This window comes from Pseudochaenichthys georgianus, chromosome 14, assembly GCF_902827115.2.
Source record: "Pseudochaenichthys georgianus chromosome 14, fPseGeo1.2, whole genome shotgun sequence".
Classification (NCBI taxonomy): domain Eukaryota; kingdom Metazoa; phylum Chordata; class Actinopteri; order Perciformes; family Channichthyidae; genus Pseudochaenichthys; species Pseudochaenichthys georgianus.
The window spans coordinates 23,697,477-23,722,511 of NC_047516.1; the positions used below are offsets into that span (position 1 = coordinate 23,697,477).

Consider the following 25,035-nt stretch of genomic DNA (forward strand, 5'->3'; position numbering starts at 1 on the left):
CATAAAGGCATGTATGGTCAACACATCCTCACTCCCAGGTCGGCCTATGTTGACGTTATGTCAAGTCCCCTGCCGGCTTTTTCCAACGCAAGGGGGGGGGGCCTTAGCGTCCATTTTCAACGCGAGGGGGGGGGGCCTTAGCGTCCATTTTCAACGCAAGGGGGGGGCCCTTAGCGTCCATTTTCAGCTTTCCGGGATGTCCATGTGCTTCTATGGACGCTCATGGAAGCACGGCATTCGTTTGTGTCAACTGCCCTTAAAGGCAATGAAGACACTACACTACCCAGAATCCCCAGCTATCGTTTGGACTACACCATGTGCTCTGTTTGACAAACCCTGTGATAGTCCTCAAGCTCTGTGATTGGAGAGTGTGCTCCGAGGGTTACCGAGCCTCGAACAGCACTTGAAATGGGATGGAACCACGGCAGACTGTTCAAAACTGGATTTGAACGGGTCCACCGCGCCCCCCCCCCTCCCCCACCCCGTCCCCAGAACTACACATGCTGGCTATTCTGTTTCGCAACATGTTCTCTATGGCACGTCTCTACTGGGAGTTGTAGTTTTAAAAGACGTTTTCGTATTTCCCATAATAAGAAGTTGCCAGTATTAAACTGTGTACATCCCTGGAGGTTTAGGGGACAGGAAACACTCACATTTAAAACATATAATTAATAAATGGGTGAAAATTGCTGGTGCCCATAATGGGCAGTATTAATATATATACCCACACGCCAGCTAAGGTCAGAAGAGCTTTATTTAACAGCTGGACTTATGTTTGTGACCCCTCCTGTTGTTAATTGATAACATTACATTAATTGATAAGCCTGAAACATGCACTTGTCAAGGTTCATAGGCACATTTTGCAAATATGGCAGTAGCCATCGATCAGCTTAAGATAAGATATACTTTATTGATCCCAAGTTGGAACATTTGCGTTACATCAGCATGTGTAACAGTTAAATCTGCAGTGGTGTTTATTTGAAAATCATTTCGTATAATCACACAAATTCTGTGTTTTATATTTAACAATTCTGTGTTCTTTATTTATTGATTGTTCAATACCTGACAAGGCCGGAGATGAAATATCTGCATACATCTTATAAGAGCATAATACATTATGTATAATATCAGTTAAAATAAGTGCTTCAACATAGTTAACATTGCTGGAGGTATGCACAAATATTGATAGATGTCTTGTAATGCACTATTGAGGAACCTGCGACCCAAGTTTTTCATTCAGTGCAGAACTACACCATAGTTGTGTAGGCCTATATGATCTGTCAATAAACCTTAGAAAATCTTGAAATCTTGAACGGGATGTGCAAAATAGTCATTATATACAGTCTTTAATTAACTATTAGTAGATAATAACGAGTAATGAATATACTTTATAGGGATCCTATTAATATCTAATAATAAAAATAATGAAATTCAATAACATGCTTTAACCACCAGGTGTCTCTTTATATCATCTGTGCACCTTTATGGTGTAAATACAGCCTATCTACCAATTGGATCAAATATAAAAGTGAGCCGAATTAGTGTTGATACGGCAAAGAGACGTATTGTGTGAAAAGAAATGTAAGATGTTGTTTAATGGCTGATATATTTATGATCCACGTCACGTTTTCAGTTCCTCATGTTTGTCTTCTCATCAGGGCTCTATAAATACAGAACTACGGCAGATATGTAATATTTAATGCAGCCGAACCGTGTATTACAATGCCGTTATGTGATGACTTTCAAAGAGAAAAGCAAGCACACTCGGAATAAGGTATTATTTTATTTTCTTTAAACGTTTTCGGTCTGTTTCCGGTATTTGTTAATGACGATGTGCTGTGAGATGTGAGACTGGAATTGCACAGGGGGAAATAATGTATCTTTAGATGCGGATTTTGTTAACTAATATGTTTGCGCTGTGGACCAACACTATACATTGACGGGGAAGGGGGTAGCAATAAAGATAACACCATTAAACAGTTACACAACATAACAGAAATAATATCGATAGCAGCGTCCCTAGCAACCACCTTGGTAACAATGAAAACGTTGGACGCAATTTCCTGAAGTAATCTTCGTAATAACTAGCAAACTAAAGATCATGTACATCCACTGCACACATAATCTGAAATAACAACTCATATTTCTCGCATCAAATGACATCAAAACGCATTTTAATAGCCAAACTAACTTTAAAATAGGCATTTTACACCCAGAATAAAACGAAGTTCGGCCATGTTTTCTTTTTCTGCAGGGAGAAATGATAGCTGGGGATTCTGGGTAGTGTAGTGTCTTCTGCCATCATTTACTCCGAAAAAAGATTTGTTTCTCCGAATCGAAGGGGAAAAATACAAAAGCATTGCACACAATTTAAACCAATCAATGTTGTGTAATTAACAAGGATAATCTGGTGTTTTTTAGTCGATGAGTAGTGCAGATATCACTGTAAAATCAATCGTCAGTAAGGGGAATATTTACTTCCGGGTGTACAATTCTCCGCTATCCAATGAGAATGGACGCTCACATTGCCTTTAAGGGCAGTCGACACAAATGAATGCCGTGCTTCCATGAGCGTCCATAGAAGCACATGGACATCCCGGAAAGCTGAAAATGGACGCTAAGGCCCCCCCCCTTGCGTTGAAAATGGACGCTAAGGCCCCCCCCCCTTGCGTTGAAAATGGACGCTAGGCCCCCCCCCTTGCGTTGGAAAAAGCCGGCAGGGGACTTGACATAACGTCAACATAGGCCGACCTGGGAGTGAGGATGTGTTGGTATGGTAGAAAGATTTAACCGTACGCTGAAAACTACTGACTTTCTATATATTTAAGTATATTACCCTACCTCCCTCTGTTTACAACATGTTTGTCTCCATAGGGGGTTTATGGCTTCTCCATAGGGGGTTTGGGGTTTTCCCCCTCCCTTATCCTTTAGCAAAAAGGCTGACTTTTTAAAATATCTGTTTTTTATATGCTTTACTTTGATTTGGAGCACCCAACGGATGGCTGTAAGTTGTCACCGGTGTCTCGCTGATTAAATTCATATCAAGACGTCTCTTGGCCATTTTCTCTCGACTTGAAAAATATTTAAGAGTGACGCTGGCTTTTTATTTAGACAGAGGGAGAGGGTGAGGGGCGGGGAAAGTGTGTGTGTGTGTGTGTGTGTTCCCCCCCTCCTCCACCATATGTTCTCTCCCCTCATGTCCTGTCATGTCCTGTTCGCAAAAACAGAGAGGTTTAAATATATGTTTTTTTAGATGCTTTACTTTTGATTAATTTCATGTTATTTTGCAAGTATTTGTAAGTTACATTCGATACTATATACAGGATTAACCACACAGGAAGTGGTTAGGAGGCGGGATATATATATCCTAGACATATTAATTGATTGAAAACAACGGCATTTTATTTTTCTCATTTTTTTAATTTTAATTTAATTTTTATTTTATTTTGTAAACCGGAAGCGGGGGCGGGGACATCCGCCGGAAGCGGGGGCGGGACATCCGGTCGAACGAGGCGGGACTTCCGGTTTTCAAAATAAAAATAAAAAGGCGGGACTTCCGGTCAAATAAGGCGGGACTTCCGGCCAAAAAGGGGCGGGGCGACCTGTCACTTTTTCTGCATACTAATGAGATTGATATGGCATTGGTAACACTACTTATAAGCTTTATCAAAAAGGAAGGTCTTAAGCGCACTCTTAAAAACGGATAGGGTGTCTGCCGCCCGAACACAAACTGGAAGCTGATTCCACAAATGTGGAGCTTGATAAGAAAAAGAAAATCTGTTTACAGTTCTGAATATGGGTGTTGAGAGATGTATCCATATATCTCTCCATTTTGCTCTCAAAGTGCACCAGATTATACACCACTTATACAAATAGCACTTTACCCCTGCTTACATCTATATGCCGTGAGCTGATTATCGAGCCTTCATTGTAACTGTCATTTAAGCGGGGAGTGTTGCAGTAGAAAATTCCACCGTAGCGCCCGGTACTTAATGGGAAACCCTAAATGAATGAGCACCATCTATGAAACGTCAATACATTATTATGGGAAGTGCCCTTTTTCTCACTTGAGCACCCGCCCCCCAAAATGTCTGTGCATGTCCCTGCTAGTCCCTATAAGTGTTTCATTTCATGCAATAGGTTTCATTTCAGTACCTACAACTCAAATTTAAAAGGGTTTTCCAAGCCATTGTACATGACCACAATCTGATCTCGCCCTGTCCCTTTAAGTGTAGTTTCAATTCATGCTTGGACTGTACACTAGGTTTCATTTTAGGCCATTTATGAAAACAAAACTTACCATGAATATGTTGACCCCTTGTCATTTTTCTCTCATTAACCGAGAATAATGCAGCTGAACTATACATCAGGAACGAATCAGAGCCTTCAAAGATTACTGCAATCCTATGAACATAAGAAATAAAGACATCACTTCTGTGGAAATGAAAATATAACAAATATAGTGTAATGTACGTGACTGGCCACAGGGGGTCTACATTTACGTCTGTACTGGAAATACATAAGGAGAAGAAGAAGTGCAACGTCCCCAATCATCACGTGACGACGACAGAAAGTGTCTCGACGAGGCGCAGAAGCGTGGGACTGAGTGAAGACTTTTAACTTCCGCACACTAATATGAACAACAAGAGCTGCCCAGACGACCGACACTGCTAATCGTCCACACATTTAGTTAAATCAAGGTATGTTGTGTATATTTAGATACTAAAATAACACCAAACATACGGTTTAAAGACCGTGTATTGGTTCCTCCTCCCGAGGTACGGAGCGGTTGCCTCGCGCTACGACGAGTACAAAAGTGTCGTAGTGTTGATTTAACAGGTATTAAACAAAAGCTGTGTTTTAAAAAAATGTATGTGATATACTAAATTTACAACAAAATAGGTCAATGTAACTAGCTCCTAACCTTGCTATAGAGACGAACAGCTGTTAAGATGGTTTTGATAAAACTACGTAGGTTGGCTAATGAGCTAAACAATGCTAACATCATATTGAAAAAAAACCAAGCGTTAGCATTCCCGCGAGTTTAACCGACACACTACTTGAAATATAAGTGTTCCCGCATTTTGTTAGCCATTATTAATGTTAACATTGTTTGCTCACATGTTCCTTTCTTATAATCACACTGAGACATTCAAGTTGAAAATGTATTATATATACGATGACTTGCTGTTATTTTAGCTAACTGTTACTTCTGGGTGCAGTGTCCAAAAGCATGAGTAATGTACATGTAATGCTGTCAACTCAAGCTAGTTGTTTCGACCACACCCTCAAGAAGTTGGCTATCGTTTAAACAACTGTAAAGTAAATATAATACGGATGTAACACAGTGGCGAAGGAAGTACTCATTGAAAGTACTTGTGTCACACTGAGAAAGTACACATACAAGTACTTCATTCGTGTGTGTGTACTTTGTAGGAAACATGTTACGGCCTTTTTAAAATAACAACAAAGACACACTAGACATTCATTAAATTCAAACAAGGGAACATCACCAAACACACAGGACAAAAGCTACAAAGAGACACAAAGTGACAACAGAAAGAGGCAAGATAAATATTAAGTGTGTGTGATAAAAGAAGTCATTGTGCAGTCATTATGTTCAATGTCAATACAGGAACTAATACCACAAGTAAAACTTATTATTAGAGAAACGGTATGCAAGTAGTGATGACGTTTTAAGAAGGTGTTTTACTATTATATCCACTGTTTCCCCTAGGTTTACTGGGGTGTTGTTGGGATATATATATATATTTGTAATCCTCTGGAGCAGAGAGAGGAGCTGTGGATTAGTGTTATTAATTAATGCATCGGTGTTTCTTATGGTCAGAAACACTAAACTCGTAACTTAAAATGAAAGTGTTTAGTTTATTTAATAAAACAGCACATGTTCAATCAATGTGATACAGGGGGTCCGCGGAGTCTTAAAAAGTATTCAAAGTTGATAAATCAATTTAGCGAAAATTAAGGCAATTAAAGGGCATTTTCCAAGGTATTACATTTTGTAGCTTGTTTTGAATAAGTATCTAAATGGTCCAAAGAGGTTGTATTCCACAGTCTGCCTGAATGTAGTCATGGCGTAGGTGTGTAGTGTGATTCTGTGTAGTTTATTTACGGCATCCCGTTGGGTTTGACGTCATCTGAACAGGACATCGCACGCTCACTGCTTGATAGCGCGAAGGTCCGTTTACGCCGGTTGTTAAACAACATCGTTATGGGGAAATGCAAGTCTGAGTCCAAATGGTTGGAAGATGAGGAGGAAGGACAATCAATACTGTATATAGTCAATGTGAGGTAAAGTGTGTCGCCAAGGTAACCGGTTAGAACTCCAAGTGCCGATGAGGTCTTAAAATGTATGGAAAGGGTCTTTAAAAAGGTCTTGAAAGGTCTTATATCTGACTTCAGGATTCCTGCATATACCCTGTGAAAAGTGACAGTAGATAGATTAGTTGCAATTTGGTGCTATAAATATGTATTGCTATTATAAAAAAAGAACTGCTGTGGGTGTTAAAGGTTGTGCTAAATGAACCTCCTTTATATAATGGTGATTAATTTCTGTAAGATCATCATATGTTCAGATAAACAGCTGGTTTTTGTTTCATCTGTGAGTTTCCCTGGACAGGAAAGGAGTATAACGTAACGTGACATTATTTAAAGTGATTTATACCATTTCTTTTTTTATATACAGATTTTGACAAAATGTCAGACTCTGATTCTGAAATTGGAGAGGAATGGGAAGCGATCCATAACCGCACGCCTGTTGTAAGTTGTGGATCAAAATAAGAGCAAATTGCAAACTTATCGAATTTCACTTTTAACAACTTTTCATTCATCCTTCTCAGAAACTTTTGACCAGAAATGATACCGTGGTGGCTCTCCGTCCACAAGGTAAGGAACATTTAGATTTTAGTACACCTTTTTATTTTCATATCCAGTGCTACATTGATTGATGTATGTATGGGGGCTGTCCCGAATACCATTTGTCGGGCTCCGGATATTCGGTAGTAATCAGCAGTGAATATTTGCCGTGCACGTTTTTATCATGTGTAACGTTACTGTTTAAACTGCGGATAAAGCAGCTTCATCATGGCAACTGGACTAGGGGTCGACCGATTATCGGCCTGGTCGATTATCGAGGCCGATATTCCGCATTTTACAGATTATCGGTATCGGCTTTTTTGTAATCAAATTGCCGATACGACTTTGGCTCTGATGCGGCCGTTTCTCTGGCTGCAGTCACCACTGTTCACGAGCAATTTCCCGCCCACAGCGCTATCTGATAGGCTATTACTGAAGTGTCAATCAACACTGAAGATTTCCCGGGCTGCAGCCAGCCAGAGAGGCGCGACCTTCTCAGATTACAGGCAGGCGCGAAGAACGCAGACACAGACAAGCAGCAGCAGTTTCGAAGGTAAATCAGTTGAAAGCCGAAATGGAATAAACATCCCAATCCCCTATGCCGAAGTTGCAAAAACACCACGATCTTATGATCCAATTCTATCAGTTTCCTAGTTACAAAGGGACCGGGGGGGGGTAGCAGCGTCTCGCAGCAGCGTCTTGCAGCAGCGTCTCGCAGCAGCGTCTCGTAGGGGAGAAACTGTGACGCCCTGGGACGGCTGCTAGTGGAGCCTCGCAGCAACTCTGCTTTCTGCACCACAATCTGGTGCTGTTGAATTGGGACTACTAAATGAGTGAGACTCAAATATCAGAAGTTCAGAACAAGTTTTAGTAGTTTATTTTATTTTTTACTTCATTTACTTTACTCGGGGTCACAGAGAGGAAACCAGTTTTAAGATGTTGAAAAGTTCATTAAACATAAAAAGGAATTTCATAGAAGTTGTGTTATTCTACATTTTGACACTAGATTTACTGCAAATGAATATCGGTTCCAAATATCGGTTATCGGTCTCCTGGATTACTAATAATCGGTATCCGCCTTGAAAAGGCAATATCGGTGGATCCCTAAACTGGACAACAACTAAGCTACGCTACTACTCACAGCATTCAGGTGACTTTCCATAATTGTTGTGCCCAGAGTTGCCGGTCAACATGTCCGTTGAAGTTTCAATCGTCCGGACAAAATGAGAAAAGTGCCAGTCAAAGGTCTTCTTTGGTATTTATTGAGCGTTAAAATTAATTGATATGATTCGATATTAAACAAATTAATTATAGTAGATTAACTACATTATTCAAAAGTATACAATAACACGGGAATAATAAACGGAGCGCTCTCTCCCTCTCCTGACAGCCCGCCAGTCTCATGCAGCTGGCGGATCAGTAATGAGTGACCCGACAGTAAAACTAAACATATCTATAACTAGTTACGATGGTTTGAGAGGTCATTAAAAATAGCTACGTGTGATATTCTAACCTGAAGTGTTTTGTCCGCTCACCGCTGCAGGTGATCATGCAGAGCTGCGTGTCCACTTGTCAGCAGCAGCTGATCTCTCTCCCGTCAGATTAGACTTCACTCGCGTTTATGTCCATATCGATCAGATCTAGCTATTGAAAGCGATGTCAGGCGCCCAAGCTGAGATTGTGTATATTTCCGCATTTTAACAGTGCAATTAAAAAGTATAAATATAGTATAGGAATGTGGCAATTCGCCTTTATTAATGGCATACATTTAGAAAAAGAAAAAAAACGAATAGCGAAATTGAAAACAGAATAGTAGGCCAACGACCGAATGTTCGGGTGCAGCCCTAGTATGTATGTAATATACTAAAGTATCCTCATGCTTGCACAGTACTTGTCTCGTTTAATGTGAGTATTAAAACATTTTTTCACTGAATGAAAACATTTCATCTTTTAGACATAAAAGTACAGATAGCGTAAAGTTAAAGGAGATTTGAGGACTCGTATTATTGATTTCTGAGCTGAATTCAAACTGCAGAGAAAAAAATAATAGTTTAATAGCTTCCTGTATTAGAGTAGGCTCTTGTGTATTGATTGGGCTTTTTCCAAACTCGAGATGGTAAATGCTCGACACAGTACCTTCAGCCAGATGAATATAACTGTATATTCTGCATGTTCTTTGTTTTTTAGAGATCGTTTTTGACAAATGGAGTCAAATTCCTCTTGAAACCAGAAGACAAGCCGGGGAACGGATGAGAATTTGTGCGTTCTGGCTTCCCCTGCTGCTGCAGCGCGACGAGCCCAGCAACCCTTCCTGCTGGGCGTACCAAATAGATCTGATATCAAGGTAGGCACGGTTATGATCGGGATCTGGATGTGTTTGAAGCCTCGATTATTAACACTTTTATCTTCAATGTTTAGTCTATTAAAAAGATTGTTGAGCTGTTTTTCTTTCTTTTGAAGTGATACTGACGATCTGGATATGAAGCACTTGCAGAAGATCGAGACACTAGAGGCCATCCTCAGAGCCTTGGAGAAAGGAACGGTGTGTTGAATATTTAATAGTTCAGTATAGTCCAAGAACTATGGAACAAGCGGAGCTTAAAGGTCACCGATTATGCAAAATCCACTTCTTCATGTCTTGTGTATAAACATGTGTCCCCTCTTCTCCATGTCTCTTCTACATCAACATGTGTCCCCTCTTCTTCATGTCTCTTCTACATCAACATGTGTCCCCTCTTCTTCATGTCTCTTCTACATCAACATGTGTCCCCTCTTCTTCATGTCTCTTCTACATCAACATGTGTCCCCTCTTCTTCATGTCTCTTCTACATCAACATGTGTCCCCTCTTCTTCATGTCTCTTCTACATCAACATGTGTCCCCTCTTCTTCATGTCTCTTCTACATCAACATGTGTCCCCTCTTCTTCATGTCTCTTCTACATCAACATGTGTCCCCTCTTCTTCATGTCTCTTCTACATCAACATGTGTCCCCTCTTCTTCATGTCTCTTCTACATCAACATGTGTCCTCTCTTCTTCATGTCTCTTCTACATCCACATGTGTCCCCTCTGTGGAAAGAGACTCTGAAAGTTTCAGGAACAAAGATTCTCTCTCTTTTTGATCCATTTCTATAAAAACCTGTCTGAAAATGAGCAGATTTTGGCCACTTTATGATGTCATAACGATTTTTTGTCTTGTGTAGCCATTAGCCAATCACCAACCAAGGTAACCCCCCCCCACCTTATCACCTGAGTCTCTTCCTAGAGCAGTGCTTCTCAAACTTTTTTCAGTAATGTACCCCCATTGAAACATTTTCTCAGCCGATTACCCCCCGACCGACCCCGAACATATTTGATAGAAAAAGCCTATATAAATAAGTACAATGTAGTGATGATATATTAACTCCTTCATGCATGAATTACAACACACTAAGGATATTTTCATCTTTATGCATGAACAAAAAGAACGACATTTTGTTTTAAACAAGGAGTATTCAATTGAAGTAATATATGTTGAATGAACAAAATGATATATTATGAAAAACTATCAAATACAATACACACATTTTACAAGTTTATTGGTGGTTCTAGGAATATTTTATATAAAATTGTGTTTTCTATTTAACTTATTGTACCAAGATTATTTTTGTAATTATGCATGGTATTTTTAAATTAACATTTCTTTTTTGTTTATCTCACGTGCCCCTCACGTGCCCCCTAATATTTCGATCGAAGTCGATTTTTTTCTGCTTTGAATTGAGGTTTCTTGTTGGTTCTCTGTTCCAGGTTAAAAGGGACCAAACCAAACACGTTATCTGGATCAGCAACATGTTTAACTTGGTAAGTCTGCGAAAAGCGATAGTTTGCATTGAATATTCGGAAAGGTTATCAATGAATAGAATACAAGTAAAGGTACTTGAACAATGGCAGAGGCATTGCTGCGCTTCTCTAGCTTTTGGTTAATAATAACAATGATCATTCAGACATACGTTAGCGCTCAAGGTACCCTACAGTACTATATTTATGGATTTATCAGTTGGACATTTTAAGTAAAAAAGCAATCTGATGAAATACAAACTCTTTGCAACACATTTATGAAGCTTAAAAGAGATTTTAATGATGTTCCATGATGATATTTGAAGCTGTAGTTTGTGCTTAACCAAATTGCTTTGTTTTAAGAGATTTGAAGTGCTGTTTTAATTTGGTCAGTGTCTGCTCCAATCCTTATTATTAAGATGTGGTAATGTCCAGGTGTAACCAATGCACTTTACTTACTGATTCTTGTCATTGTTGTTAATAAAGTCAGTATTTCTACAACGTGTTGATAAGGAAAAACACCAACCATACTTAAATGTTACATTTCTTGTGAGATTAACATTTGTGAAAATAAGGCACTGGTAAGAGAACCATTTTTAGTACTAGAGGACTTTCTGAGTTGAGGTATTGGGAGACGCATTGTCAGGTTGACTTAGAAATTCCTGCTGTTTCCTGATCTTATATTAAAATTCAATAAAAAATACTACGTCTACTGCCTCTGCCAATGTAAGGGTTGATGGTTGAATGGTTCTCTATTTGACATATTTCTCTGTACCTCAGCGCACCCCAGAGGCTCTGAAGGATGCGATGTGCTGGTTGGAGCGAACGGGAGAGCCTGGCATCCGACATCGAGTCATGAGCCTCGGGCATCCCCAGATCTGCTTCACAGCGCTGCACGTCATCTTCACAGAGTGTGAGACACAAAGCAATTCAATGATGACAAGTTACTTTGCATTATCCTTTCACAAAATATGTTTTTTTGTAAATCAGTCAATCAAATGGGCTCGACAAACCACTGCATTATTTGACAAGGAATATATCTGCTGATAGTCGATGTTGCTACACATCAAAGTCAACTTTAATGTCAATCTTTCAGTTTGTGTGTACAGACGGAGAGATCGAAATAACATTTCCAACAATCCCGAATACAAAAATATAATAATACAAATATCTATAAAATATGTATATCCTATATATACACAATCAACACACATATATGCACACATTAAAGGTAGGGTAGGTAAGAATGGAGAAACCCGCTCGAGTGCGCTAGAATTTGAAAATACACAGCCGGAAAAAACCTGCCCCTTCCTTCAGACTTCCTCACAGAGCCCCTCCTCCAACACACACGAACGCGCACATGACCAATGAGGGCACGAGATAAGTTTGTGCCCAGATGGAAGGCTGACAGGCAGGTAGGCCATCCAGTTACTTTAGCCGGGTCGGCTCAGATGATTGGTCGTGCTTTTTACAGCGCCACGGCTTCCACAGATGATATTTAATGTATTTATTGTCAAAGCATTTTATGTATTCATTGCTATCGGGATGTTAAGATCATTCCATGGAATATAACAAGTGTTTCTGAAGTGAATTACCTTCCCCACCTTTAAGATAAAAACACAATAACAATCAATATATACAAAATAACAGTCACTTCAAAGTCGGGTGCAAAATGTAAATGGGGGGGAAATGTAGAAACCTCAGGGAGAACAAATTAAAAGGATCTCTCCCCCGGGACAAACAGACCTTTAGTTCAAGTCATGTGGACAGAATAAACGACCAAATGAAATGACAGCATAAACCAAATGTATTATGTGAACTCGTGAGGATTTCTAACCGCATCCAGCTGTTGGCAAGAATTACATTTAGATCAGATTTATAGGTTTTTAGTGTACGCAACGTCTGAGCTCTGTTAAAAACGAAGCTGTCTCTGACGGTCTATTTGACACGGTTTTAACATTTTTGGAGTAATTAGAGTTTTTGAGGAACAGAAATATTGTTTTCTGGCATCACTTTAATATTTTACAGGGACAATTGTCATTTTGGTACGAGGGCGCACGTCGAAAGTAAGAAGGTGCAGCGCCTATTTTGGCAAAACCCGATGAGAAAGACCAAAACTACTACTCTATAGACATGGAATACAATGCATACATTATACAAGTCACTGAGAGCTGCTGCCATCAAATCAAAGTTTATTTATAAAGCACGTTTAAAAGCGATTGTTGGTCGAGCCAAAGTGCTGTACATAAATACTACAATCACAATAAAAGACAATAAATTACAACAGATATCTAGAAAACACAGGGAATAGTCAGGTGTCGTGCTCCGCTCTGACTAAAAGGCCAAGGAGAAGAAGTGAGTTTTAAGAGTAGATTTAAAAACCCCTAGTGTCTGGGCCGACCTCACGTGGAGGGGCAGAGTGTTCCAGAGCCTGGGGCCCGCTGCTGCGAAGGCTCGGTGCCCTCTGGTTTTGAGCCTGGTCTTGGGCACTAGCAGCAGCAGCTGGTCAGCAGACCTTAAAGCTCTGGCTGGGGTGTAGCGATGGAGGAGTTCGGCTACATAGGCCGGAGCCAGCCCATTTAGGGCTTTAAAAACAAATAAAAGGAGTTTAAAATCAATTCTGAACCGAACTGGAAGCCAGTGCAGTGAGGCCAGAATTGGGGTGATGTGGTCACGCTTTTTGTGGCCAGTGAGAAGACGTGCCGCTGCGTTCTGAACTAGCTGCAGTAGTCCAACCTCGAGGTAACAAAGGCGTTAATAACCCTTTTCTAGGTCTTTAAAAGATAAAAACCACTTGGTCTTAGCCAATATCGTATTTTAAAAAAGCAGGTTTTGACTACGCTGCTGACCTGCTTATCAAATTTAAAAGCACTACTGAAGGTCACTCCAAGATTCGTGAAGAGGGGCGGATATTGTTTTTGAGGGAGCCCAGAATATCAACCGGGGAGGCTGGAGGCTGGAGGTCGGGGTCCAAAAAAGATAACTCGGCCTTGCTCTCGTTGAGGAAGTTTTGGCTCAGGCAGGATTTGATCTCTGCTAAGCAGTCCATCAACTGCTGTAGTGAGTTGACATTTGAATTGAGTGGCAGATAGATCTGTACATCGTCGGCGTAGCAGTGGAAGGGAATATTGTGTTTTTGCCATCTAGCATGATGCCACTTTGCATATTTACAAATATTTGTATTGTCAAGCAGCACCATGGCAACATGTGCAGCCACGACTTATCACCCACACGCAGCTTTTAAATGTGGCGAGATAAGGAAATGCTACAAAACCTAAAAGGGGAAGGCAGTTGTCAATTTTTTTCCACTCAGACCTACTTTGTGTGCATGTGTGTTTTGTACACCCACATTTCCTCTTGGGGATAAAATAAAGGTTCCTCTTCTCATGAACACACATAACACGATACATGTGCAGTATAGAGTGGTGCAGGGATGACGTATTTTTGTAGGCCGACCCGGAAACAACCTCGACAAAAATCTATGGGATTTCTCCACAGGATTTTGGAAAATAGCTCGAAATAAAGTCTGTGGAAAACGAACCCGTTTTGGTCAGCCGGATAATCTCCACATGTCTACCCTACTTTTAGCATTTTCTAATCATAAATCTAATCGCCCAGAAGCAAAATGCTTGGTCTTCAATATAAGGATACATGTATTTATTATCCTTGCAAGAATGGAAGTAGTCATCACACACAGGGCTGCGTGGGACAAATAGTCCTTGATATGCTGATATACAAGAGAGGGTGTTGCAGTCAGCAAGATGGAGGAATACCGGTTCAAAGCAGTATTCTGACATTAGTTAAGATTAGCTAAGGCCTGCGTAAGCAATACACATGTCAGTCATATGCCTGTCTGTCTAGGGGCTGTGTCATCATGCCAATCTTAGGAACATCTATCATAACTTCAACACCGTGTCTCATGAGCATCATCCATGTAGTCATACATCCGGCTTCGTACACAGCTACGTAGGGCCTCTGTTATCATGTGCTACTCTGATATAGAAGGAACATTCAGTATTTTCCCAACAACAACCATCGTTTTTCAGACACGTAAAAATCACCAGTGGGGTCACTGCTGATGTATTTAATGTCGTGGAACAAAACGTGATCCGTCGCTTCGACCACAGACCTTATTTCCAGCTATTTTCCTAAATCCCAGTGACTCTGGAACCCGTAGTGGTAAAATGCTAACTCACTTCCGGGTGTTAGGACTCGTCACGGCACCTCTCTGATGTGGTGTGTAAACAGTGAGCCTTGTGTGCGGATTATAACAAACACACTTCTCTTTTGCTTCCATCAGTTGCAAAGTACATTCAGAAAATGGGCTCCGACTCGGAGAAGACGATGAAGGAGCTGAATGTTCGACCGGCTGAATATCTAATAGAGGTGAGACAAATAACATCTACGGCTGTCTCTCTGATATAAATAAACTATTCTCAAACAGGCTTTGTATGTATGTATTTGCCACAGACACATGTAAGTTGACGGCAGAATTAATAACCAGTATGTTAGCTACTAATGAGTAATTAAAATATTTGGTTTGTCGTGTTCCTTCTCCAGAAAAGTGAAGAAATGAAGAAGAAAGGAAATGAGAACTTCAAGAATATGCAGTTTGAAGAAGCTGTGAAGTATTATTCTAAAGCCATCAAATTATAGTAAGTAATATTTTATTTATTTATAAAAGTTAATGCATGAAACTTTAAACTGTGTTGTTTTTAAGGTAATGGTGGTTGCAACATGTTTTTTGTTTTCACATGATTTACAATAATGCAATAAAATAGTACAGCCTTTTCCCGGTGAAGTTGAAGTATTTATATTTTTGTTGACACTCTTTTTAAACAATATGAGTGGTACAGATTATTACAACCTCAAAACATTGCCGTTGTGTGGAAATAACTAATGGCGCATTTCCACTGCAGGGCCTTGCAAGGCTTAGTACGGTGTAGTTAGGCCTCTTTAGGCCAGGCTCACTTAATGCTGCGTTTCCATTACAGTTTAGGAACTGAGGCAGTAACTATAGCAACGCAGTGTAGGCGGAGTCGTGACGTCATCTTCAATGCGAACCACAAAACCAAAACATCAGCCGTTAGCTCTTAGCACTCAGAGCTCTCAGCTCCTCATATCTGTTCAATCAATCAATCAATCAATGTTTATTTATATAGCCCAATATCACAAATGTTACATTTGTCTCAGTGGTCTTCACAGTGTGTACAGAATATCAGTATGACAATACGACACCCTCTGTCCTTAGACCCTCACATCGTACAAGGAAAAACTTCCAAAGAAAACCCAGTTTTAAAGGGAAAAATGGGAGAAACCTCAGGGAGAGCAACAGAGGAGGGATCCCTCTCCCAGGACGGACAGACGTGCAATAGATGCCGTGTGTAAATTGAAAAGATAATACATTTGCAACATAGGTAGTCCAAATGTTTGGAAATGCATGTGTGTATAATAGGAAGATGAATCCACGAGGATATCCATCCAGGACCTATGATCCAGGACCACAGCCACGACTCAAGATCCAGCGCTCGCGATCCAGGACACAGGACCGCAGGATCATCCATGACTCCGGATCCCAGCGTATATAGACACCAAAAAGAAAGACATTTGGGGAAGCTGGGTTCAGAAACTAGACAAAAGTTAAACAAGTACAAACCACAGACTGTCTGTGTCATGGAGGATACAGTCGCTGGTTTATTTATGTCTGTAGGCCGTTGTTGTGAGTGTGGGCGGTCGGAGCATATATAACGTTAGCTTAGCCGATCTCCATTTAGAAAACATGCATTTTAAAAGGTTCTTCGCCTGCCGTCTGCCTGCAGACTTGTCAAAGCATTAATTCATGGTTTTTACTAACCGGTATCAGGATGTTGTTACTTCGGCATCATTTTGAAACGTGTATTACATTTAAATCACGGTCAAATATGTTCATTGTGTTGTAGTTGTAGCCACTCATGTCACTAGTTTAGCATATTCAGCCCGGTTGTTGGCCCGGAAAGAACCACGATTTTGGAGGGACAGAAAAACTGTGAAAAGGTAGCCCTGAGCCGGAACTAGTCCTAGTGGAAACGCTTAAACCGTGCTACGTGCTGCAGTGGAAAAGCGCCATAGGTGTTACATAGAAAATATTCATTGCAGGGTATTTATATAGATTGTAAAATAATACTTTTGTAAACGTGTACTTTTGTGACTCAAATGTACTTCTCCTCCATCCAGCCCTGACAACCACTTCATTTATGGAAACCGAGCGCTATGCTATATCCGATGTAAAAAATATCTGTAAGTATCACTTATTCCTCATTGGCATGAAGTATCAGAAGTGACGTCTGAGTGAATGGTGCACTGGAAAGGAAATGTGTTTTAATGCTAAAATGACTTATTGATTTTTACAGCAAAGCGGTAACTGATGGAAAACGTGCTACTCTGATAAAGCCACTCTGGGTGAAGGTACTTATCTCTTTTATGATCTGTGTGAGATTTATTTTGATCGAGTTGTATGTTCTTGAAATGGTAATCATGAGTCCAAATGTAAATCACGGTTTTGTTTGCAGGGCCACTTCCGCTTCTGTGAGGCTTTGTTTTTCTTGGGCGAGGGGAAAAAGGCTATCGAAGCCAACGTATTAGCCCGGGGTCTTTGTAAAGACAACCGAGACGGCATCAAAGACCTGGAAGACCAACACGAGAAATTCTTATTGGAAATGCCAGAGCCCAAAGGTATTTTCCCTGCACCCGTCTCATGTTCACAGCGGCGACATACATCACATTTGAAAAGGCAAAGGTGCTGGAGGTTGAGAGTTTTAGTTAAATGTGCAAACGAATGCCTCCACTGTCGACACGTTATACTTTTGTTAAGCAGACAGATTTACACAGTAAACAGTCAGTAAACAGTCTGGCTCTACGATGTAAAGAATAACAGGACACGTTTCAAATCACATCTTGAGATTTCTATTGTAGACTAGTTAGTTGATTGTCCCTTCTTCAATTTAAGATCTCAAACCTGTTGTTTACTAGGAGACATTTCCAATGGGAACATCAACATTACATCAAGTAGAATTCTGTCCATAGCCCCAATAAAAAAAAAAAACTATCATGAATTGGAAATCACGACAAAAGCAATATCACAATTTGGAAAAACCTGCTTATGGAATACTTTTCAATGGAAAGATTATCACATCATAATCCTCAATCAGATTTCAGCCACTATCCCTTTCTACTTCTTTTTAAGGTCCCATGTCATGCTTCTCCGGTTTCCATGTATATTTAGTTATTTGTCTTTACTTGTAAATGCTCCTTATGTCTGTGACACTGTACTTGTATCTCAAACCTGAATACTGCTCATCATGGACAGAAATCTAATCTAGTTACTAACAAATCTGTATGACTTCATCCCTAATCTTTTGTTTTGATGCCCTTCAAAATGAAACTCATGCTCTTGTGCTTTGATTTCAGTTGTACCGTCTAAGAAAAATCAAAGTAAAAAGTATGTTGGAGCTATTATCCACACATTTTACCGACGTGATTATTAAAAGTTGATGCATGAATTGATGTTGTTTTTTTGCACTTTCAGAGCTCAAACTCTGGAGCCACGGCCGCTGTCTGTAAACTCTGTTCATAAGAACGATCCTCCTCCGAAGAGTAAAGTGAGTAACTCTCTTTTTGTGTTTTATCTTATGGCGAGCAAACATTCACTAATGCATATCTTTTTTTATAAATTATGAACTGGTGTTTATTAACTTGTGTGTTGACAGACGCCAGTGGTTAAACCAGAAAAGCAACAAGGTGAGTTTGTTTAAACTTCTAGCTGGTGTACACAGTATGCCTCTCATATTCTTAAATGCATATTAATTACAAATATTGGAAAGCATATTGGTGACTCCAGACTCGAAATTAAAGACTTGAGTGCAGAGAACTTAACATAAATATTAGGGCTGTCAGTCGATTAAAATATTTAATCGCGATTAATCGCACATTTTTTATCTGTTCTAAATGTACCTTAGGAATATTTTTCAAGTTTTTAATACTCTTATCAACATATGAGTGGACAAATATGTTTTATGCAATTTTAAACCCGATGCGCTCTGAAACTACGGGGCGGCCGAGGAAGAAAAATACACATGCGTTAAAATAATTAGTGGCGTTAAAAAAAAATTGTGCTAACTTGACAGCCCTAATAAATATTTGTGAAGCTTTATCTAGGCACAACTTTGGAATTTAATAAAATACTCTGGGTGTTTCTCAATGTCGAGTACGCTTGCTTGGTAGCACATGTCTTCCGAGTCACTTGCTTCAGAAGCTAGGCAAGAATCCTTCCTGGCATTCGGGAAAACAAAGAGTGGAACAGGCGTGCAGGTGTGCGTCATATGAGAGGCCCCGTCTTACATTTTCCGCCACAGATTTGGGGAAATTGGTCCGTGCGCAAAGCATTGTGGGAATTTTAAGACCGCAGAATCTACACATGTGCAGCCTCGACATTTCTCCAAATGAAGTACGCCGGGCTTGGTAGAATTCCAAGTATGCTGGACATTGGAACAGTCCTTCAGCGGCACTCGGTGACGTAGTATGCTTGAAATAGTGGCTCTGGAGCAGCGTTACTCGAGATTGAGAAACACCCTCTGTCTTTCATTTGGCCTCTCGGTTTGAAAAGAGACTTGAAGATGTCACATTTGACTAATCATCACTGAAAATAATGACCAGTTGCAGGCATAGATATTGTGTTGTGTCTTGTGTAGCTGTATATTAAAAACGTTGATATAATTTTAGCCTGGGGTAGACATTAAGGGTAAATAGAATGTCATTCTGGCCCCACCATTGTAACCCGAGAGCATTCGTCCACAAAAATCGACTCTAATAATGAAGAAAATGAACACATTTGTTGCTATAGTAATGTATTCACAAACTACACATTACTACTTGTACTACAACATTTGAATCATCAGGTCTTCCTCATTTTCCTCAATTGTTCATATTTGGTTTATTAAAATAATTATATTGTGGTCATTGTTAAAAAATGCGAGTATTATTATCTGTATAATGCGCTTTCTGCCTTCCTGTCATTCAAGTTCGAAATGTAATGGCTGACATACAACCGAAATGTACATATCCTATAAAATAAAAAAGAATCGTACATATAGGGATGGGAACGATTTACAATTCGGTTAGTCGGTTAACCATTTTTTTGGGGATCGATTATTCGAATATGCATTTGCTTTCAAATTCCCATCCCTACTATGTAATAGATTACATTAGAACCTTCATTATCCTAAACTGCTGGCACATTTCCCTCTAGCCAATACCTTTTATATTTTCTACTCTTCACGTACTTGTCAGCATAGGTCGGCATTGATGCACAGAGCCGACAAAAGACCTTGTGTATATCATCATATTGAAGCCAACTCCATCCATCGAGCTGGCTGAAACTTTCTCTCCCTCTTCTTCGCATGCTCCCTGTCACTCTCCTTTAACTCCTACGGTGACATTCTTTTATTTTAAGATTGTTTTTTGCCAGGCGCTTGGCCGGTTACCGCTGGTATTAAAAACATTTTGGCGAATGGTTAGGTGGCGCAAAAGTCTGTAGTGAATGGGAGCAGCTTGCTTTTCACCCAACAACGACAAAAGCCTCACGAAACGCCATTATAATGTCTAACCCTGTTTTAGCCAAATGATATGTTCAACACTTCATGAGCAACGTTCTCTCTTTCTCTTCAGTGAAAAATGAAAAGACTGTGCCGTCAGAGGGCAGTACTAAAAACTCCAAACCATCAAAAAGGTTAGTAAAACATGTTTTATAAAGGATTATGCCACTGCTTGAAATCATTTACTCTTAATGAACTAGTTAATTCCCGCCGCCCCTGCTCAGTGCAGTTCGTTGATTGATTGATAAAAGTTCTGGTATTTATCACACATACTTCTCAATCCATTCTTTCATTTCACTTTGATTTGGCAAGTTGTTCAACATCTCCTCTATAACGAGATTTAGATGCAGTACTTTGGTAAAACATTTGTAACATGCATCATCAAGTTTACAGCAAAAGAGCTTCACTTTTCCTTTTTCCCTTTCAGAGTATTTACCTGATTTTAAATGTTGTGCTTTCAGTGAGCCTCCTACGAAGAATGGGAAGGGAGACTCCGGCACACCAACGAAGAAGAAACCAAAGAACAGAAGTCCGCCTGAAGTGAAGGTGAGGCTGAACTGAACACGTCACGTTTTCGAAACGCAACATGTTGCAAGAAACGGCGTCTGAGGGCTTCTTAACATTTAATAAACTATGAATGTGTCATACTCACTTAACGGGAAGAAACTCAGCTTTCAGACAATATTAACCATTTTTAGCTAAACGAAACGAAAGGGTACTAACAAAGGCTCTGAATTAGCCCTGAGCGACAAAATGCTAACGCACTAAGCACAGAACTCACGGTAAAAAAACGTTATTACTCATCGTATCTGCACAAAAAAGATATCGATTAGCAAGCTTAGATTCTACAGATTCCAGACATATAAGTATCATCACTGAGCGATCAGAACTCGCGGCGAAACGACAACAAACAAAACAAATGTTTGCTTTACGGAGCCAAAACAGCTAAAAACGTCTTCACTTTGTGGTTTTCTGATCAAAAGTTGTGTTTAATGACATTAAAACGATAGAAACGCTGCTGAAGGTTAATCCAATGTGTCTGTGTCACTTTGCAATGATTACTGATAATCCATCGTCATATTTATGTAAATAACGGAGATTTCATATTAGCTGCTATGATAGCTACTAGAGTGGATGACAGCTTCCTGTTTTGGGCATTCTGGCTACGCAGCACTCATTCACCAATGGGCAATGTTTAGATGGATTTTTAGGAACCTCCCCTCGATTCTATTGGCTCTAACGGTTCAAAGGAGATGTCAATCACCAAAATCGACAGAGGGGTTCCAGAGATATGGAAAATGCACCCAAACCACCCCAGAAGTGTTTTTTTTTTTCTTAAACCTCTAAAAAGGTCAAAGGTCACTTGTTTTGCATCAATCTTGATACAGGGTACTTATTATATTTTATAGTTTGGATTCCTAAAGCTTTTAGTCTACCATCCCATCATTCAAGGGTGGTTTTCACTATAAGTAATGTTTTATTTTTGGACAGACACTATCATTTACATTTATTTTTTACTATTTTCAATCTGAATTTACTTTAAAATAGAAACATCTATATCAGGGATCGACATTATAAATGGTCCGCTGGCCCGGAAGCACTATTTAGACACACCGGGCCAGCATAACGTACTTTCCACTTGCCCGCTCGGGCCACTAAAAATATTGCTTTAAAAAAAAAAAAAATGGTCCTGTGGTATAGGTATTTTGACTAGCCATTTTGTTAAATTGTTTTGTTTATCAACGCTACAACATAGCGTTTCGTGAGTCGGTTGTTGGGTGGAAAACAAACAGCTGTTTCCTGCAGAGCGTACCGGAGGGCCAGTGGCATTTTACCCTTAATGTCTACCCCTGCTATATTGATTCTTACTTTTCTACATCCAACGCACAGGTTTGTCATTGCTTTGATAAAAAAGATGATTTAATTTACCCCTTTTTAGAAGTGAAGTTATCGTCATTCGTTCTGGGAATGTCATTTTCAACCTGGAAACCAGGCTCAGGGCTTAACAGGTTAAATAAAATAACTGACCTGTGTCTCTGTGTTGTGTTTTATGTCTTCAGAAGCAGAACGAGGGTGACAGTAAAACAGGTGCGTGTAAAGAGTTGAAAGTGATGGTGCAGGACGCTCACAGCGCGCTGACTGACCTCCGCTGCCGCAACGCAGAGCAGGCGTTCAGAAAGGCTCTGAACATCCTGGACACCAGCACAGCCAAGGTAACAGAAGATTTAACACTTTGCACTTTATGTTATTTTATTTTTTATTAGTCCATTTATTGAACATGTCAGAAACATTTATTTTTATTTTTTATAATTATAATCATTTAACCTTTATTAGAATAATGGCATTTTTATTACTAATATCTTTTTATTTGTATTTCTGTTGTACCGATAAGTTCACTTTGTTGTATGGGGCTTTATATTGTTGCATCGACTCAGTTGTCTTGTCTGTCGGAGAGAAATCATTAATTTTTTGTTATCATACCTTTTACCTCGTGTCTATCAACCTGATAAAATGTTATATTTTGCTGCATGTACCTGTAAAGCAGGGGTCGGCAACCCGTAACCAGTGGCACACTAGGAATAAGTGTGCAAAATATTGAAATTGTATTTTCGGATCCTGAACGAGACCGCCGGCAGAAGGAAGCCCTGCACGCAACGCAGCGCAGAAGGATAACTTCTCTCTTCTTCTCTCTTTAACTCCAGTCGACTTTCTGCTGCTTCCCTCCATGGTGAAACGATCAGGGGTGTAGGGCACTTCACACATTGCAGTACCCATAAGGAGCTGTACACATCCCACAGTTTTTGCGTGGCTGTGTCTTTAGTTGAAAGCCCAGTGGCGATCTGCTCATCTGTCATCGAAAATAATAGGCTACACAGGGGTGGACTGGCCAACTGTGTGTTCTGGAGAATCATAGTACGTCCGGCCGTCAGCAAACCGAGCCGGTTGCCAGCGGGCCGTTGACGACCGGGCTCGGTTCGTTGACGACCGGCACCGCCCTTTATTTATTTAAATGTTTAAACGGCACCATATAAGTTGCGCTGACAGGCGATAGAGGTCCACAGCTTCCCCGCAGCGAGGCTCCCCCCGCTCTCCAGTTGTCAGTCCACGAGCGGCGGGACACTAATCAGATTTCCTTTTTTTAAAATGGCACTTCAAATCAAAAAGATTGCTGACCCCTGCTGTAAAGTAACAAATAATCTGAGGGGAATGTCTTGTTTTGTTTTTAACTTGTGATGTGTCATTTTGTAAAGGACTCTGTTGTATGAAAAGTGCTGTATAAATAAAGCTTTATAATTATTATGTGCCCTAATTCAGTTTTCCTTAATGCTGAAGCACATCACATATTAAGCCTTTAAATATATGATTTGTTCTCCCTTACAGGAAGTTGGTCTTTCTACGCTGGATGTTTTGTTGTTGCTGTACGGACACGCAGCAGCTCTGACCGAAATCGGCCAGCCTGAGGTATTTAAGATGCATGAAGGACGGTTTCCTCGAGTGCCGACATTTTTACTGTGAAGCAAAACTCCTCATGGGTGTATTGCAGGGAGTAGAGCGTACATGATTAGTTGATCATAAGGAAATTATTTGGCAACTGTTCTGATACTAATCACTTTTTATCCAGCCCTTTTTAAATAAGAGGATTTCCTCTTGTCTTTATCATATGGCCTGCTCCATCGAAATCAGTCGCATTGACCCGAAGACACATTCTGAGTTGTATACACTGCTGGAAAGAGGAGATTCCTAGCTTTCTAATGATATCAGGATTGTTGTTGTACTCCAAATATTAAGCGAAATATGTCACATTATATAATGATTGTCACCGAGTCATCACTTTGAGAAAAAGGCCTTCAAAGTTTCCTCTTCTCTGGAATCCATCGATCTGATTGGTTATCAGCGGCTAGCAAATGATCAAAGTAGTACGGAGGGAAGATATTTTGGTTTGGATAACTGGTCTGGGGGAAGCTCGCGAGTGTGTGTGTGTGTTGTGTTTGTTTCCCGGGGAAAACCCTCACGGGAAACACCGGCTGTTGTTTTGCCTGCTGTGACGTCAAGTTACTCCGTTCTCCGCTTGTAATTATTCCGAAGCTTCAAAGCTGTATTTATCATCTGAATTTGCCGAAACAAGTTTAATATTCTGAAAGCCAAGACAAGAAAACAAACTGTAACGGACCCTGCCGTGTTATCTGTGATTACTATACGCCTTGCATTCATAATGTCAGCTGGAGGGAGGGGGAACAGCAGAGTGTGAGTGAGAGGTGTCATCTTCCCTTTACAAGCTTCAAACATGTATTTATCGTGTGATTTTGGAAATAAGTTTCATATTCTGAAAGCCAAGAATTTGTTTATTTAAAATCGAACAAAACACCCGAACCCCCGAAAAACAATTTTTTTTACGCACATCCACGTTTATTTTGAAATGAGCCGTTGCGACTTCCGACTGATTTCGATAGAGCGGGTCACATTTATGCTTTGTATTAAATATTTGAGGGTATTTTTTTAACTGGTTCAAACAAAACAAGAAATCTGAAGACTTCACGTTTGCCGTCGTTGCCTTTTTGTAAATGTTAATAGATTAACTGAGAACAAATATTAGTAGATTGATTTATAAAGTTCTAGCCTTGATGTGGCTGTCAATAAGGAATTATTATGACTGGACATAGAAAATAAAGTAAAATATATGATGCCAATGAACAAAGCCGAGGATAAAGAATGAA

At 40.0% G+C, this 25,035-nt stretch overlaps 1 protein-coding gene across 1 annotated transcript in view; it reads left to right on the forward strand.

Annotated features, from left to right (window-relative positions):
• Positions 1-4,547: 4,547 nt before the first annotated feature.
• The window catches only part of ttc3 (tetratricopeptide repeat domain 3), a 49,819-nt gene continuing 29,331 nt past the window's right edge, over positions 4,548-25,035 (forward strand). The window contains exons 1-19 of the mRNA XM_034098809.2: positions 4,548-4,700; positions 6,707-6,780; positions 6,861-6,906; positions 9,064-9,220; positions 9,337-9,418; positions 10,662-10,715; positions 11,472-11,604; positions 14,992-15,077; positions 15,252-15,346; positions 16,905-16,967; positions 17,081-17,135; positions 17,240-17,402; positions 18,138-18,168; positions 18,256-18,328; positions 18,437-18,467; positions 20,394-20,454; positions 20,782-20,866; positions 22,381-22,533; positions 23,702-23,782. Of these exons, the coding sequence (XP_033954700.1) occupies positions 6,718-6,780; positions 6,861-6,906; positions 9,064-9,220; positions 9,337-9,418; positions 10,662-10,715; positions 11,472-11,604; positions 14,992-15,077; positions 15,252-15,346; positions 16,905-16,967; positions 17,081-17,135; positions 17,240-17,402; positions 18,138-18,168; positions 18,256-18,328; positions 18,437-18,467; positions 20,394-20,454; positions 20,782-20,866; positions 22,381-22,533; positions 23,702-23,782 (1,512 nt within the window). The 5' untranslated portion in view covers positions 4,548-4,700; positions 6,707-6,717. The remainder of the gene's footprint in view (positions 4,701-6,706; positions 6,781-6,860; positions 6,907-9,063; positions 9,221-9,336; positions 9,419-10,661; positions 10,716-11,471; positions 11,605-14,991; positions 15,078-15,251; positions 15,347-16,904; positions 16,968-17,080; positions 17,136-17,239; positions 17,403-18,137; positions 18,169-18,255; positions 18,329-18,436; positions 18,468-20,393; positions 20,455-20,781; positions 20,867-22,380; positions 22,534-23,701; positions 23,783-25,035) is intronic.